The sequence below is a fragment of the Anolis carolinensis genome, chromosome 1, assembly GCF_035594765.1.
Source record: "Anolis carolinensis isolate JA03-04 chromosome 1, rAnoCar3.1.pri, whole genome shotgun sequence".
Classification (NCBI taxonomy): Eukaryota; Metazoa; Chordata; class Lepidosauria; order Squamata; family Dactyloidae; genus Anolis; species Anolis carolinensis.
The window spans coordinates 39,993,762-40,012,605 of NC_085841.1; the positions used below are offsets into that span (position 1 = coordinate 39,993,762).

General features: G+C 38.4%; 1 protein-coding gene across 2 annotated transcripts in view; it reads right to left on the reverse strand.

Moving 5' to 3' along the window:
• Positions 1–16,871, reverse strand: part of ehd3 (EH domain containing 3) — a 28,621-nt gene extending 11,750 nt beyond the window's left edge. Inside the window, exons 1-2 of one of the 2 annotated variants that reach the window (XM_003216061.4) lie at positions 15,439–16,869; positions 3,209–3,385 (exon numbers count right to left, since the gene is read on the reverse strand). In XM_003216061.4, coding sequence (XP_003216109.1) covers positions 3,209–3,385; positions 15,439–15,665 — 404 coding nt within the window. In that variant the 5' untranslated portion in view covers positions 15,666–16,869. Of the gene's footprint in view, positions 1–3,208; positions 3,386–15,438 lie in introns of both variants that reach the window. The other variant, XM_008125924.3, reaches the window with a different exon arrangement.
• Between the last annotated feature and the right edge of the window lie 1,973 nt (positions 16,872–18,844).

Sequence of the window (18,844 nt, forward strand, 5' to 3'; positions counted from 1 at the left end):
ACTGTCTGCGGGAAAAAGCACCTAAGCACCTATTAGATAAACCAATGACTGCTTAGATCTGTGGTTCTCAACCTGTGGGTCCCCAGGTGTTTTGGCCTACAATTCCCAGAAATCCCAGCCAGTTTATTTTATTTACGTCATTTCTATCCCGCCTTTCTCATCGGAGGGGATTCAAGGCAGCTTACAAATCTGGCAAAATTCAGTGTCAATAAACAACAATACATTAAAATAAAACATAGAGCAATTAAAACAATTAGTCATTAAACAATTAAAAACAATATACAAAAATGTAAAGTGCTTAAATCCGTTCATCCAAAGTCTTGTGCATTTTGCCAGCTGTTAGGATTTCTGAGAGTTGAAGGCCAAAACACCTGGGGATTCACAAATTGAGAACTACTGACCTAGATAAAGATGGTCCTTTATCTAAGCAACACTTACAGTATGTAGAAAAGTCAGGGGCTGTCTTGAGTCACTCTACCAAGGAGTATCACATTTATAAGAGAGGGATGTGGGCTCATCTCAAGAATGATACCTGGAACTCTGACTTCAGACTTTGGTAGTACTCTTTAAAGTTGCTTCAGATGTGTATGTGTGTGTATTTGGGTGGTGGTGGTGATGGGGAGAATTTGGTCACTGTTTGTGGATGTGTGCCTTCAAGTTGTTTCCAGATGTGTTGTCCCACAGCTCCTGACATCTTGAATTGCTAGAATTACAAGTCAAGAATCTGATTGGGGAGGACTAGCATCGACAGAGTTATATTATTGGTATGGATTTGAGAATTGTGGATACCTAGGTTTTTCCTCATGTAGGGTGCACTCAAGAATAACAAAGAGTCTTTAATATCTGTTCCATTCTTATTTGTCTTTTTCAGTCTATCCTGTCACTCACGTTTCCTGAGCTCCAGTTTAATTATGTGGATTTTGGAAATGAATTCCCAAATAGGTGCTGTTTACAGTTGTTTTCATTTTTTATCTCTTTTTAATGCATTAATTACTCCCAACACAAACAAGCCATTTTGATAAGTAAGTACATTAAGAGTCTGGTAAGTCTTGTATTGATAAGAATGTTCTACCAACTGTGAATTTAATAACATCAGGCTTGTTTCTTTCCCAGCATTTGTTAATGCATCTGCCTCAGGAATAACACAGAAGCAGAAAGGGTGTGAATGAATGGCAGGTCTGTAAGCAGTGCAGTGACCACACCAAGTATTTTGGACAAAACTCAGGAGAAAATGCTGAAAAAATTAAAATGTGTAATATCTTGGAAACAGGATCAGGTAATCTGGAAATTCAAAATTTAATAACAAATTTTGAGAAACATTTCTTATCCATCTTATTCAATGTACAGAATAAATTTGTTTCATCTTATCTAGTACTGGCAGTCCCCAAATTACAAACATCTGACTTACAAACGAATCAGTTAAAAATGGAGCTGAGACAACAGGAAGTGATATAAATCTATCTTGGAATGGGAAATTCACTCCTGAAAGAGTTATCATAGGGAAAAGGCATCTCCACTGAAGCTTTATAATCCTGGTTTCCACAACAAGCCATTTTATTTTTTTTCAAAATCCAAGTGTCACAGAGACAGAAAGTGTGGTGAAATCTTCTGAACAGACAGCAAAACAAACTCCACAGGGATGTTAATATGCTATCAAAGCTAATACGTGTGTGTGTGTGTCTGTGTCTATCTGTCTGTCTGTCTATCTTTGGCTGGAGTTACATTTAAAATTGTACCTGTTGTGATTTACATACAAATTTAACTTAAGAACAAATCTACAGAACCCATCTTGTTCATAAATTGGGGACTGTCTGTATTCAATAGAATGTCACCTTGAAAAATACAAGGAGAAAATCTGGTTTTATCTTAATACTGAAAGACAGTAAATTGCCTGTTTAAACGCATCTGTGAGTTATGACAATCAATAATGAACCCCCACTGCAATTTTATACTTTGAGCTACATTCAGCCATTGGAGAGAAATGACACCTTAGTACTGATATTATTGTAATCTCATCCTTGGTTCCTGACATGACACTTCCACCTAGTGAAGCTGCATTAAGACATTTCAGCTTCAGCTCATACAAAAGTGGAGAATACGTGGCCCTCAAGTTGTTTCTGGCTGGACCTACACTGGCATATAATGCAGTTGCAGAATTAATATTAGTTGCTTTGACCTAGATTATATCAAGTCTACACTGCCATATAATCCCCAGATACACAATTCCCACCAGCCGTACCTAGCACAGCAAAGATGGGACATGTTTCTCCCATTTTTGAATGATTCCTTCCTTCCTTCCATCCATAGTATTTCTGATTTTTGTATGTTTGTGAAAGCTGGACATTGAAGAAAGCTCACCAGAAAAGAGTCAAGTCATTTCAAACGTGGTGCCAGAGAAGAATTTTACAGGTTGTGCAGACTGTCTAAAATGACCAATAAATGAGTCTTAGACTAAATTAGGCCTGAACTCTCTCAAGAAAACAAAATGACTAAACTGAATCTATTGAAATTTGGAAATATCATGGGATGACATGACATTTAGAAAAGATGATAATGCTTGGTAAATTAGAAGGCAGTTGAAAAGAAGACTGCATGACAGGTGGATTGATTCAATCAATGAAGACACACCTCAAGCTTGCAAGACTAGAACAAGGTTGTTATTGACATGATGATTTGGAGGTCTCTCGTTCACGCAGTTGCTGTAAGGCAAAGTCAACTTGGTGGCAATGTAATGGGGTACAATGGATTGAATCACTTTAAAACAGTCTAATGCAATGTCAGGAATGTTAAAACAATACAAATTATGATCTGACAGACTGAAAACAAAGTTGGAATCTCCAAGTCTTGTGTTGAACAACCAGGTTTTAACATGGTGTTCAGGGTATAAAAAGTATTTGCAAAGTTTTTCTTCTTTTGCAAGAAAGATTGTCTCCACAAATTGAGATATTGCCCTGAGAAAAATATTTGCTGTGGTGTGGATAATTTTTCATCCTGAATTAATGTGAAAATGCTAATTGAATCTGGCTTTTGTCTTCATTTGCATATTTTGTATAAAAACAATGTGCAAAACAGTAATTGAAATGGGGGACAAAAATATAACTAAATAAAATGCAACAGAAAAACAGATTTTCTTATCACATCTGCCATAAAGCTTCGCATGGACATGATTGAAACTCTCAATTACTTTGTAAAAAACCTCCATGCTGACCTGTTCAAGAAAGCATTGCCAAAGGCATTCAGCTTCCTAAAAGGCTTTTTGGGATCTACTACCAATGCATTTCCAGGAATGATGCCTTCCACATCTCCCTTCATCACAGCAGTGAAGGAGTCTGTGGTGGGCTCAGGCCCAATCCGCATCCCAGGAAAATCTTGTTCAAGAAGGTACCTAAGAATGAAAGAAAAAGATAAAGTACAGTACATATTCAATTATATGGTAGAGAAATGCCATACCAAAAACCTTGTTATCAAGTATAAACCTGGAGTTAGACAATTCTCCTTCCCTTGAATGCAAACATTTACAGAACTTTGAGGATGAAAATAAAGTTGAACTTTTGGGCTAAGAATTTATCCACCATTAAACACAACACCACATACATTCATAACTTCTTCAGTCAGATAGCACTTACATTTTTTTCATTATTTCCATGGGACAACCAGGGTGTGTGTCCATATTGTAGAATTAATGTAGCTTGACACCACTTTAACTACTATGGCTCAGTTCTATGAAATCATGTGCGTTTTGTAGTTTTCCAAGGTCTTTAGCCTTCTCTGCCAAAGAGTGCTGGTACCTCATTCAACTACAACTCCCAGGTTTCTATAGCACTAAGTAATGGCAGTTAGGAGCCCCGATGTCGAAGTGTGTTAAAGCACTGAGCTGCTGAACTTGCAGACTCAAGTTCAAATCCCGGGAGTGGAATGAGCGCCCGCTGTTGCTCCAGCTTCTGCCAACCTAGCAGTCTGAAAACATGCCAATGTGAGTAGATCAATAGGTACTGCTCCAGTGGGAAGATAACGGTGCTCCATGTAGTCATGCCAGCCACATGACCTTGGAGGCGTCTATGGACAACGCTGGCTCTTCGGCTTAGAAATGGAGATGAGCACCAACCCCCAGAGTCAGACATGACTAGACTTAACATCAGGGGAAACCTTTACCTTTACCTAATGGCAGTTAAAGCAATATCAGACTGCATTAATTCTACCCTTAGAGTAGATGGAGATAGAGCTCAGAAACATTACATTTTGCATTACAAATCCTATAATCCCCATCCAGTATGACCAGCACCTAACCTGTATACCTGCTTTACGACAGCTCAGGCAGCATTTTCTGGGAACAACTGCAGCCCCACCTATATATATATATATTTGGCTGTTCCCTCTGAACACCTTGGCTGTTCTCTGCTGCAAAGGACTAGAAATGTGGGCCAACCTCTAACAGTGGGGTGAATTTGTCGGGCAAAAATGTGTGACTGATATTGACAATCTCATCACAATTTGTGTGATATGTGTAGCATTAATGTGATAACTGCAGGGACACTGAAGACCAGGAAAAGATCATACAAAACAGACAGCCCCTAAGTTAACCAGTTGTTAGCTGCTTGCCCTCTGAGGACTTCATCACATTGAGGTCCTCAAGTCAGGGGACAGTGGGGGCATCTGCCTCCCCATCACACAGGGGAAAACATCACTGCCTGGCTTCCCCCCATGCTGTCCCCTGGCTTACCTAATGAGAACATAAGAAGCCTTTCATTAGGATGGAACCCTAACGAAAGTAGCCCTGTGTCATGTGATGGCTCCGTCCTGAAAGCATCTTCGGATGGAGACCAAGCTTCATGTGATAAGGTCCTTAGTAGAGGAAAAAAATAAAGTACAAGAAGGTCACCAGGTCCTATACTACCCCCCCCCCCCCCCAATTTCTGAAAACTAACATTTCCTCAAACAGAAAATGTTGTTCATTTGTTTTCAGCAGCAAACCTTTATTATAGAATCATTAGTGTTTGGGGGTTTCATAGAATCATAAGAGTTGAAAGAGATCACATGGGCCATCCAGTCCAATCCCCTGCCATTCAGGAAAAGCACAATCAAAGTATTCCTGACAGATGGTCATCCAGCCTCTGTTTTAAGCCTCCAAAGAAGGAGCTTCCATCACAGAGTTCCACTATTGAACAGTTCTTCCTATGGTCAAGAAGTTCTTCAGGTGGCATCTTGTTTCCTGTAGTTTGAACCCATTGCTCCAGGTCCTTTTTTCTAGCCCAGTTAAGATACACATCAGAAAGAGGTCACAGAGGAGAAGATCTCTCGGGTGGCAATGAGCCATGGTTCCATGGGAAGTGCAAACTCATGCCCTTAAGGCTCAAAACATAAATATTTTTCCCAACCATTTAAGCATATGCAGAAGGCAATGCCACTGGAATCCTAGTATTAATCCTTGGCAACTGTGCATGGTAAAATAATTTGCTTGGACTATGATTGTCACTGATTTTGGGAGCTCAGTCAAAAAATAAATATCTTTAAATTCTACCTGGGACCAGTAATAATTACCAAAAGCACTGAACCTAATTTGTATAATATTGCTTTGATAGATAAAATTTCACACTGTTCTTTTTTCTTGGAAGACTGGATTTTTCTATGTTGCATGCTCATCTTTTTCTTCATGCTGATAAAGCGGCTGTGAGAAAGGACGGAAACAGCAGCTACACTTAGTGGCAGGTTACAGAATGCTGCTGTGATAACAGCTTCTACTTTAACCACCTCCATAACAACAAGCCCTTGGAGATTTGTGCTCAACACAAACTTGTTCATCTGCGCAGGATATGAGCCATTGTGCCACTTTCAGGAAAAGAAACCTGAGCACAACATTGATGGCTATCGATCTGATTTCTTCACATTAAACAATGTTGCTTTTAGAATGCTGACTCCAATTATAGCCCTCTGGCTCTCAATATGAGGCAACTCGCCCTTTGCTGACTCCTAAGTACAATGCCTTCTTGTATTTATACGCTGCCTTACTTTGCAAAGGAGATGAGAATCATATTTGGCAGCAGTATGAGGCTGTTTCTGGCAGTAACATTTAGAGGAGGAGGAAAACAATCTCTTTTCTTTGGCCTTATCTCAATTTCCTAAATTAAAACTAGCGAGAAATAAGTCTCAATGGTTACATGTCAGTAAAATAAATTTTGTTATGTATCTTCAAGATGTTTCTAACTTTTGGTGACCCTAAGGCCCCATCTACAGTGCTGTATAATGCAGTTTGAACTCATATCATGTAGATTGAACTGGATGATATGTGTGTACACTACCATACAATCCAGTTCAATCTACATTATACTGGCAATCTAGTTGGGGCCTAAAATGATCCTTTCACAGGATTGTCTTGACGAGATCTGTTCAGAGGGAGTTTTGCCATTGCCTTCCTCTGAGAAAATGTGACTTGCTTGAAGTCTCCTATAAACTCAGGGACTGGATGTCCTTTCAGTTGATTCTTTTGTCCATGACCAGCAGTTAATTCAGATTGAAAAGTACTATAGTAATTTCATAAGAGCACAAAATGACATTATGGAGCACAAAATGTAGGAAATTAATATGCCGTATTCAGTACTGGTTGAAGACTCACATACTGGGAAGTAGATATTCCGCTCTGTGTTGCTCTGAACACCAGGAAGATCAGCACAATCTTATCAGTCAGTCCGATCAAATGAATCACAAATTTCCTTGGACACCTCTTGCTTAGATTGCTGCAATACACTCTGGGCAGATTTGACCTTCAATGACACCATATTTCAGCCCCCTCTACCCCATGCAAGTAATATAGAATAAAGTAATATAGGTTATATATTATTTTATAATAATATGTGTTAAATACAGTTATGGTCCTCCTTATAATGTAACTCAGGGGCCCCTGATGGCACAGTGTGTTAAAGTGCTGAGCTGCTGAATTTGCGGATCAAAAGGTCCCAGGTTCAAATCCCGGGAGCGGAATGAGCGCCCGCTGTTAGCCCCAGCTCCTGCCAACCTCGCAGTTCGAAAACATACAAATGTGAGTAGATCAATAGGTACCGCTCTGGCGGGAAGGTAATGGCGCTCCATGCAGTCATGCCAGCCACATGACCTTGGAGATGTCTATGGACAACGCTGGCTCTTCGGCTTAGAAATGGAGATGAGCACCAACCCCCAAAGTCGGTCACGACTGGACTTAACGTCAGGGGAAACCTTTATCTTTACTTATAATGTAACTCAGTTTATTACCTTGAGCTATCTTCAGCCTTGCCTACTTAATGGAATTGCTGTGAGGACAAGGAAAGTCCTGTTTGTCACCTTATGCTAATTAGCAGGATGATGAGATAGAAAAAATAACTACTAAATAAAAACTAATGGACATAGATAGAATTAAATTTAGGAGATGCTTTATTCTAAGCAGAAAAGCTAAACTCCTACACCAACATATACTCTTTGAAGATCAGGCTGGGAAACCTGAGGTAAGAAAAGAAGTACACAATAAGAAGGACAGACATAGAGAAGCCAGCAAAGTTAAAGGAATACCCCTTAGTTGACAAAGAGGCTCCCTTCTAGAAAGAAAACACAGTTGGATTTCTCTGGAACAGGATAGCCATACTTCAGCCATGCTTCAATGTCCTCAAACACAGCAGGCTTCCTTTCTTGTTAGCTTCAAAGCCCCAGGAAGGCATCTTTTCTGGCCACGTCTCTGTAGTTTTGTTTGTCTTCCAGAAGTCTAATAATTTGACTGTTTAGAAAAAAGGACCGTTTCATCTAACCCGTCTCAGCTCAAGCTAAGTCAGATTCCAGAAGCTTTTAGACAGAGCAAAAGTCTGACATGTGGCTCAAGATTCCATGCAGTAATAATTTCAACCTAACGCAGCACCAAATACAAGCTCATCACTACTTCTGATATTTTGGATAACACAGTTATAATATAATACAATACTAGTAAAACGTTATTTCTAGACTGCCCTCTCTCCCCAAAGGGACTCATGGTAGTTTACAGACACAAAGCAAAAATTCAAATATTCAATGCCTCAAATGAGTACAAACACATCAAAATAATACAAGATAATGTACAGTAACAACAGTAAACTTACAATAAAAAATTAAGCATCAAGATGAAAATAATAAAAAACAATCCAATAAGACAGTAAACTAAAACATAAGTAAAACATTACAATATGTGCCTTAAAAACAATTAAGATACAATTACATTAAAATGGCTTTAACATGGCGAACACCAGTGTTCATTTAAGATGTATCGTAGCAGCCATAAAATACAAGTGTTAGCCAGTGTTCCAATGGGTTAAAGTGTCCTAGTCCTCCTTTTCTCCATATGCTAAAGTGCATAAGTGCATTTTCAGAAGTTTCTTAAAGAAGAGGAGGGTGGGAGTCATTTTTATTTTCTTAAGGAGGGAGTTCCAGAGACAGGAAGTGATCATGAAGAAGGCCCCCTCTCCCGTTCACCAACCAAGTTTGTGATAGTGGTGGGACTGAGAGGAGAGCCTCCTCCGCTGACTGCACGGCACAGATGCATGGGATGGTCTATAGAGAGATATGCAATTAGATAAGTAGCCTGAGGAAGGAAAACTGCAAGAGAGGGAGACAGATGGAGAAGATGAGGAACGTGAAGAGGAATGCAAACTAACTGCTGAAAAGGAAAGGGATCTTAAGAGACTGAGGGAATTCTCACCAGAAAACTATCAACTATTGATGCCACAAGAGATGCTGCAGTGGGAGATGCCGGACAACTCACATGAATAAAGACTTAAAATTATACTCTAACGACATCAATGGGATTAACTCGCCAAATAAGAGGAGAAGAGTTTTTAATTATTTAAAACAAAAAAAAACCTACGATTTATTGGCTCTACAGGAAACACATATCACCAGTAGGCATACCAAGCATCTGATACAAGAGCGACTAGGGAAAGCATATTATGCAGCAGCGAACAAAAAAAAACGAGGAGTAGTCTTGTACATAAAGGAGTGGATTCCGGCAACGCAAGTTTTCAAGGATATGGAGGGGAGATACATAGGAGTTATTATCGAAATAAAAAATAAAAAAATATTGGTGTGCAACATTTATTGTCCGAACGGCCCCAAACTTAATTTCATAAAGGACTTGAATAAAAATATAGAGCAACAAGATTTTGATGAGCTGCTAATTCTAGGAGATTTCAATGGTGTGGTAGATGTAACAAAAGACAAATCGAAGAGCAATGGTAAACAAAAAAATGGGACTTCTAAATCGAGTAAATTACCCAAAAAATTCATACAATATATGGAAGACTTAAATTTGACTGACATTTGGAGACATTATAATGAAACACAGCGAGACTATACTTTTTTCTCCAGCAGGCACGAATCGTGGTCCCGCATAGTTATGGCATGGGCAACAAACAGTTTAATGATGAGGGTAAACAAGTTCAAAATACTGCCAAGAATCTTATCTGACCACTGCGCTTTAGAGTTCACAATAAGAGGAACGAATAGTCATCCAAGATGGTGGTTAAAGGAGAATTTACTAAAAAAAGAGAAAGATATAGAATTAAATAAAAAATTACTAAAGAAATATTTGGAAATAAATAAAGGTAATGAGACTTCCAAAAATACACAGTGGGAAGCAATGAAAGCTGTAATGAGGGGATACCTCATACAACAGAACTCTCAAAAAAATAGAAATAGAAATAAAGAAATAAAGGAAATTCTTGGAAAAATCAGCCAAAAAGAGGAACTATTCAAAAAAGAGCCTACTAACCAAAAAATAGGCTCAGAATTAGGAATACTTAAAAAGCAGTTACATTTACTGCAAATAGATAAAATAGAGAAGCAGCTGAAATTTATTAAACAAAACCACTTTGAAAATGCAAACAAGATTGGTAAATGGTTAGTAAAAAAAAATAAAGGAAAAAAGACAAAAGCAATATATTACAAAAATACAGAAAGATGGGATCACATATTTTGAAGAAAATAAAATAGCTGAACAATTTATACATTATTATAGGGAACTATACCGAAAAGAAGAAGTGTCCAAAGAACAAATAACAACATACCTTTGTAACTTGAACCTACCAAAATTAACTGATGAACAAAGAAAATCCCTGAACGATCCAATTACGATTGCTGAAATTGACATGGCAATTAACAAACTAAAGAATAATAAAGCACCTGGACCAGACGGCTTCACGGCCATCTTTTATAAGACATACAAAGAAGAACTAAGCCCATTATTGAAAGACATACTTAACAATATCTTGGACAATAAAGAAATCCCTGCATCCTGGGAAGGAGCTAATATATCCCTGATACACAAAGAGAACACTGACCCAACCGAGATTAAGAACTACCGACCCATTTCATTACTAAACCATGATTATAAGATTTTCACAATTATAATGGCAGAAAGACTGAAAGACTTCATGAGAGATTGGATTTCGGAAGAGCAAACCGGTTTCCTACCAAATAGACAAATAAAAGATAATATCAGAACCCTAATCAACACAATTGAATACTATGAGAAACATAATGAAAAACAGATGGCACTACTATTTATAGAGGCAGAAAAAGCTTTCGATAAAGTTAATTGGGATTATCTAAAATTACTGCTAAATGAATTGGACATAGGATTTAAATTTAAAAATGCTGTAGAAGCCATATATTTGAAACAAAGAGCGACACTAATAATAAACGGTCAAGAAAATAAGAAAAATATTCAAATTAATAGGGGGACTCGACAATGGTGTCCATTATCACCACTACTGTTTATAATGATCATGGAAACGTTGGTGAGAGGAATAAATGAAGACAAAAATTTAGAAGGGTTAAAAACCAGGAACCACAACTACAAGCTGAGAGTATATGCAGATGACGTAGTCTGTATTATCGAAAAACCGGTCAAGAAAATCAACATGTGGCTGGATAAGATTGAAAAATTTGGAAAACTAGCAGGTTTCACTTTAAATAAACAAAAAACCAAGTTACTAGTTAAAAATATAGATGGAAAATTAAAAGAAGACATACAGTCAAAAACAGGGATAAAAATAGAGAAAAAACTGAAATATCTAGGAGTGATAATGACATCTAGCAATGCAAAATTGCTGAAAAACAACTATGAACAATCTTGGATCAAGATAAAGCAAGATATGGAAAAATGGAAATACCAAAATATATCATTATTAGGTCACATAGCAATAATAAAAATGTCAATTCTACCTGAATTACTTTTTCTTTTTCAAACACTACCGATAATTAGGAATGACCGTCTTTTCAAAAAATGGAACGCCGACTTAACGAAATTTATATGGAAGAACAAAAGACCAAGAATAAAGCTAAAAATATTAATGGACAACAAGAAGAAAGGAGGATTGGATCTCCTGGACTTCAAATTATATTATGAAGCTTGTAATCTGGTTTGGGCAAAGGACTGGGCTACATTGGAAAATACTAAATTGTTAACACTAGAAGGACATGATCTGCGCTCGGGGTGGCATGACTACTTATGGTACAATAAAAGGAAGAAGGAGAAAAATTTCGGGAATCATTTCATTAGAGCAGCATTAATTAGGACTTGGGAAAAATATAAATTTAGACTATATGAGAAAACCCCACTATGGATCTCTCCAATTGAAGCGAAACACAAAAGAGAATTGGGCACCGAAAACTGGCTTACCTACCAACAAATCTTAAAGAAAACAGATGGAAATAAATGGGTAATAAAAACACATGAAGAAATTAAGCAGGAACATCAAAAGATAACTTGGTTCCAATACTTCCAAATACTCCAATGTTATAAAGAAGACGCTAAAATAGGATTCAACCAAAAAGGAGGACCCTGGGAGATAATTATGCAAAAGAGGAAAAAATCATAAAGATAATATATCAAACGTTACTAAATTGGATTACAGAAGAAGAACAAGTTAAAGACTACCAAGTGAAATGGGCTAAAGACTTTGGATATAGTATAAATCAAAATCAATGGGAAGAAATTTGGAACAAAAAATTGAAATTTACAACAGCTATTGAGACACGAGAGAATTGGTATAAGATGCAATTCAGGCGGTATTATACCCCAGTTAAAATAGCCAAATTTAGTAAATGGTCATCTAACAAATGTTGGAAATGTGGCAAAGCGATAGGAACTTTTTACCACCAATGGTGGAAATGCAAAAATGTCCAAAAGTATTGGAACAATATACATCGAATAACACAAAAAAATACTACAAATTAAATTCCCACCAAAACCGGAAATGTAATTATTAGGAATAACAAGCCCGAAACTTAATAAAAATCAGGATCAAATGATCTTTCTGATGACCACAGCAGCAAGATTAGTTCTAGCAAAAGTATGGAAACAAAAAATGATTCCCCCCGTTGAGGAATGGATCTTAAAATTATTAGATTTAATATAAATGGACACTTTGACACAAAAGCTGAGAGATGGGAAAAAGAAAACGGATTGGACAGGCTTCAGAAACTTTTTACAAAACAGCAGATATACCTTTACAGTAGACCTATCTGACGTATGACAAACAATACTCATAGAAGTGTGGACTGGACAATAAAATAGATGCGGAAAACTGCAAAACGAAACACTCTTCAGGAGGACAATGGGAAGTCGATAAATTTTTAACCCACTGGGACAAGGTGGATCCTTTTTTTTCTTTTTTCTTTTCTTCCTCCCCCCTTCTTTGCTGTCTTTTCACCCACTTTACCTCCCCACAGTTTGTTTTCCTTGCTTTCGCTGTAAAAGTCACACAGAAAATAATAAAAATTATAGTGGAAAAATTAGATAAGTAGCCTGGACCCAAACCACTGGACCCAAACTACTGCAAGCTGGACTGTGCCTCCCAGCACACCTTTATAGGTAACGACCAGCACTTTGTATTTAGCTTGGAAGCAGACCGGCAACCAGTGGAGCTACAGCAGCATGGGAGTCATCCTCTCACTAAACGGCACTCCAGTTAGCAATCTAGCCACCGATCTCTACACTAATTGCAGCTTCTGAACTATCTTCAAAGTCAGCCCCACACAGAGAGCATTGCAGTAGTCCAGTCAGAATGTGACTAAGGCATGTACTATCATGGGCAAGTCTGGTGTCTCAAGGTATGGGCACAGCTGGCACACAAGTTTTAACTGTGTGAATGTGCTCCTAACCACTGCCGACACCTGGGGTTCTGTCCTCAACATTATAAATTAGAAGCATTGCTGTTGTTGCCTTGGTTCAGTGCTATGGAATCCTAGAGGCTGTAGTTTGACAAGGTTTTGAGCCTTCTCTCTCAAATAATATGGGTGCTTCACCAAACTACAAATCCCAGGACTGCATAGCATTGAGTCTTGTGCATTTAATTAAAAATGACGTTCCTCAAAAAGAAGCTCCAGGGGCAGCTCCTGAAGCACCTTCCCCTTTTGCTTTGGCTCAGCACTAAGAACCTAATCAGACGGGATTTTTTAAAGGAATAATGCTAGGCTCTGTTTTTTTTTACCTCATTTTATGGCTTCGTACACTGCCCATCAGATAATGCAGGCCATGGCCACACCCTTTCCATGAATTATTTTATTTATTATTTTATTTACACCATTTATATTCCGCCCTTCTCACCCCGAAGGGGACTCAGGGCGGATCACATTACACATATTAGGCAAACATTCAATGCCTTTTTAGCACAGGACGAAGACGAACAACATAGCTCCGAGTGGGCCTCGAACTTATGACCTCCTGGTCAGTGACTCATTGCTCTCCCGTCTGCGCCACAGCCCGGGCATGAAGCCCTGGCATTGTGAGGAAAGGAAGTGTGGGACTGTGGAAATTTGGTCATCATGGGCAATGCCCGTGATATAGGTCAGCTTTGTGCATTTTTTTCTTTTTAGCACAATTTTGATGCTTCCCCCATCTGATGAGGGGAAACAACGGAGTGTCCCACACCATAGTGATTGCTCTACCCTTCCCTTCCCATCACACGGGAAGGAGGAGGGTGGGTGCATGGCTCGCAGGGTTACTTGAGTCACCCTGTGGCCTTTCTCTCTCTGTCTCTAGGGGGGACAATCTGATAAGGTCGTAAGATTACTGTATGAAGCAAATCTAATGTGCACCCCAATTTTAGCAAGGTCATTTCGCCAAAAAAGGTGAGCATTAGATTCAAGTAAATAGTAAATACTGCAAGCTGGACTGTGCCTCCCAGCACACCTTCTGGAGATAGCCAAACTGAGGGAAGCTAGGGTAATACAACCAGAGTTTTTAGACACACTTTCCCCATCTTTAAGCCCACTGTAAAATGCACATACTGGAACTTCGCCAGTATATGTTTTAAATATTTTCCCTTTGTAAGAAAAAAGCTTTCTATTGAACTGTTTGCTAAATTTGTTTCCTGGCTCTTTGATATATAAGCATTAGGTTTCAGAAACACTAGAGCAGGTAAAAAGGCATGGATTGCCCAAGGTCATTGTCATTGCTGGCCTAATATACTCTACTGCCTGAGAACAGCATGTTTCATTTTTATCCATTTACTAATTTATTTGTAGTATTTGTACCCTACTCTTCAGGTGCAAAAGCTCAGAAGAATAAAAATGTTATCAAGAGATACCATCAAATTGTTATTTTTTAATATTTGTGCATCTAGTATTCCAGAAACTCCTCAAAGGCTCAGTAGTGTGAACATGAGACTATCAGTCATTAGTGTTGTAACTGAATGAGCAAGAGTTACTGTATATATGGTTTCATAGGTTTAAATGATTTCACACTTTTTGCTCACATTGTAAAGATTACAGAAGCATAAATGTGTGTTTCTTCCAGAAACATTACTACCATAGCTTATTCTCCAACAAAGATAGCTGCCCATTCTAGCATAGATTAATGAAAGCACATTCCATTTCATCAGCTTTATATATTTTATCGGAATGGGATCTACAAAGCACAATTGAAAACAAGCAATTTTGCTAAACAACCAATTAAAAAATCAGTTGACTCAAGTCATTGTGCTCCTTGAGAGAAAAAATAAAATTCAACCCCAGGTTCCAACTTCAAAACTAGGAGCTACATCTTACTACTGCAGACTAATGGTGGGACAGCATCCTTTATTCATCTGAGGGCAGCAGGCTTATGGAAGGAGTGAGAGTTTGAGTGGAACACATAGCTATGTACTCCAAAACAAGAGCAGACATTGTTGACATCTTCCATATTGCCAAATGTTTTCCATCAGAGGAAGGTGCCTCACTCTGGTTAGTAGTAGGACCAGTCTTACAGGAAGCACAATGTGGAAGACTAATAAATGAGTCTTCTATCCTTAACATCAGAAGATAGAAGAAAGCACACAAATTAGGATCACAATAGTGATACTCAGACTTGAAAAGAGAATGTTTTGCATGTACACATATGCACACTTCAAGCAATATATCCTTCTCACCATCTGTTCCCCAAGGAATTTAGCAGTCAACCAGTCTTACCTTATGAAGGTTGTCTTCCCGGTGGAATACTGCCCCACAAGAAGGACCATGGGCTTATTGTCAAAATCTGCATTTTCCAAGGCAGGTGAATGAAACTCATGGAATTTATAGTGTTCTTCCAGAGGGAGAAGCTTGGTGCGGTAGAGCTTTTTGAGACCCTCACTCACAGTCTGGAACACTTCAGGGTCTTTCCTTTGCCTCTCATCATGTCCCAGCCAAGTGAACATATTGCAACCGAGGAAGCGATATTATTGAATGCTCATTTTCCTTTGAAGAATTTGATAGTCAATGGGAGGGGGGGAGGGGGAGAAAAGAAAAAGCCTTCTGCTTCAGTCTGTTGTATAGCACTCTTGTGAAAACTTTCAGTCTCTCAAAATAAATTTATTGTCTTTTTGTATCAGTCCGAAATGTTCCTTCGTAAAGAGAGATATCTAATGACTTCTTTGCTTGCTAGCTGCCCTGAACTGTAATAAAAAGCCAGCAAGACGATGTCTCAGGAAACAGCAGGCATAGAAGTATCTCCAGCAACTGTGCTGCAGCAACATCTTCATGTTTTCTTGATATAGTGTTTCTTGAACTGCTGAGTGGTAACTGAAGTCAAAGAAAAAGAAAGGCAAAGTATGCAGCTTTAAGAAAGAAGAAGCTCCCTTTGCACCGAATGCTCTGAAACAAAACAACCCTGGGCTTTGCTCTGATAATTCAGAGCTGAAAAGGATGAAATAAATGAAGGGCAAGGAGCCAATCTCCTTCTCAAACATAAATTATCCAGCCACAAGGAAAAACAGCTGAATCACTGCATCCGCCTCCCTTAGGAGACTGCTGGTGGTTAAATGCCAGACATTTAAGGAATTGGCAAGGAAATAGAAACCACATGACTACAGGTGGCAACATCCAAGCCCATGGGGTGAGGCTACTGAAAATAATCAATCTGGTAAAATTGGACCAAGACTACTGAATATTTCTAAACTACCTCAGGAATGAACAGTCAAAAGTCTAATAAAAATAATCTTTAAAAAATAGAAAAGGTTAAGAGCATTACTATGGTTGTGTCCTCTCAGGAATACAGTCAGCTCTTCATATTCACTGGGGGAAACTGTGAATAAAACCAACCACTGTTTTAAAACCTTAGACAATACCTCTAGAAATTTCTAGGTCCTCCAGTTTGATTCTATCGTTAACCTTTTTTAGTCAAATGGATTGATAAATCTACAAATAGCCTCTCCCACAAAGTACATTTTCCAAGATATTACATTGTGTAGGACTATGGTTGGTGTTGAGAAACTATGCTTATCAATATATAACATCCACATCCACATATAGATCAGCACAGTTGCTTGTATTTTGGAATCATTGGGCCCATAGGAATGCTTACAGTACAAAATTTACCACAACACCAACATGGAAGAAAGTGAAGACATGAATGTGGGACCAAGCCTTTGGACAATGACTCCCAGTGCAATAATGATTTCTCAGTACAATAGGAGTCCACGGTGGCACAATGGATTAAATCCTTGTGCCAGCAGGACTGCCGACCTGAAGGTTGAGTTGCCGACCTTAAGGCTGACAGTTCGAATCCAGAGATAATGTAAATGAGCTCCCCCTGTCAGTTCTAGCTCCATGCAGAAACATGAAATAAGCCTCTGACAAGGATGGTAAAACATCAAACTTCTGGACGTCCCCTGGGCAACGTCCTTGCAGACAGCCAATTCTCACAACAGAAGCGACGTGCAGTTTCTCAAGTCGCTCTTGACATGAAAAAAGTGCAATAAGGAAAAATGCAATTGGCAGCTGGAATGGCTCCAGGGATTTGGCTTAGATTGCATGATTTTTAAATAATGGTTTTAATATTGATATGTTTTAATTATGTGATTTTAAAGTAATGGTTGTTTTTCTATATTATGCATGTTTGACATCAAATTGTGCCTGTTGTGAGCCACCTTGAATTCCCTTTGGGGTGAGAAGGGTGGAATATGAAGTAAGTAAGTAAGTAAGTAAGTAAGTAAATAAATAAAAAAAATGTAAAACAAGGACCACTTCATTCCATTGTTCTGTTAATAGAGATACTTTTTCAACTGCTATCTCCCTTCAATCATTTATGTAACCCTAGCACTGTGTTGTTTAAAAGTGAATTTCAACCTTAAAAAGTGAAGCAGTTCATTGGACACAATTCTCTGGCAACACCATGCATGGATTTCTGTGTTTGTCTCAGAATAATCACTCAAATCTGTAAGCCACTGGTTCTCAACCTGTGGGTCCTTAGGTGTTTTGGCCTACAACTCTCAGAAATCCCAGCCAGTTTATCAGCTATTAGGATTTCTGGGAGTTGAAGGCTGAAACCACAGATTGAGAACCACTGCTGTAAACCATATTGGAGGCTTCCTAAACACATATAAAAACACTTGCTACAGCATGACGTCCTAATGTCATCCCAAACCAAGCTTCATGTTAAAGTTCTATTTTTCAGCTTCAGAGTGTACTTTCAAAGGGCTTTACATTTTTTGTTTTTTTTTGTTTTTACAATGAGGTAAGTAAATCTTACCTTATCTTGGGAGATGTGACATTCATTGTGGGATGTCTTCCTCAGCTGCAAAGCAAAAGCATAATGTTTTCTCCTGCTGCCTTACTATATAGAAACTATGATGGTTCTTACCAGTACTAAGCATCTAATATGAATTTCCCCTTGTTAATCGAATGATATTTTCTGCAAGGTGGCGAAATTTTGTAGAGGTTCCTATTCCCAGTCATGCATGTTATTGCCTCATTACAAAAGTTTAAAAGGTTTGTAGTACATCACTACTTCCCAATTAAACACAGCATGGAAAGGATTTCAATTGCACAGTGCTTATTTTTAAAAAAAATATTTGAGATACATATGGAGCTTCAAAGAGAGCTTAGGAGATGCACAGCTTCGAACCTCTGAACTCTTGAGGTTGCACAGTTCTTATATATAAAAACAATAAAAAAGAGGGGTAAGTATGAAGATAGGAACTGTATGGATGTGCATTAAAGTTAAGCACTTTCAGCTTTCTCAAACCATGTTTGAAAATGATTTGTGCTAAGAAGGGAGGTTATTCAGGCCTGCTCACATCTCAGGAAAGATGGGTTTACTATGGCAGAAGCCATTTTAGGAGACACATGTGATAAGGTCTTCAGTCACTAAAATATTCAGCCTGTTTTTTGAAATGCTGCTCTCAGTTCATGCGTACTTGCCAGGCACTGCATGGGCTCCAGATTAATCAGGAAGTGGGACACTTTGGCACCCCACAGACACCACTGCACTTCCTGGGGGAAAGGCTGCAGTTGAGAAACAAAAACAGCGGGTGCATAAAGTTGATCAATATCACATTATTTTAAAAGACTGTGACCTTTTATCACAAATTAGAATCATTCAAAGAGTAGGAAATCA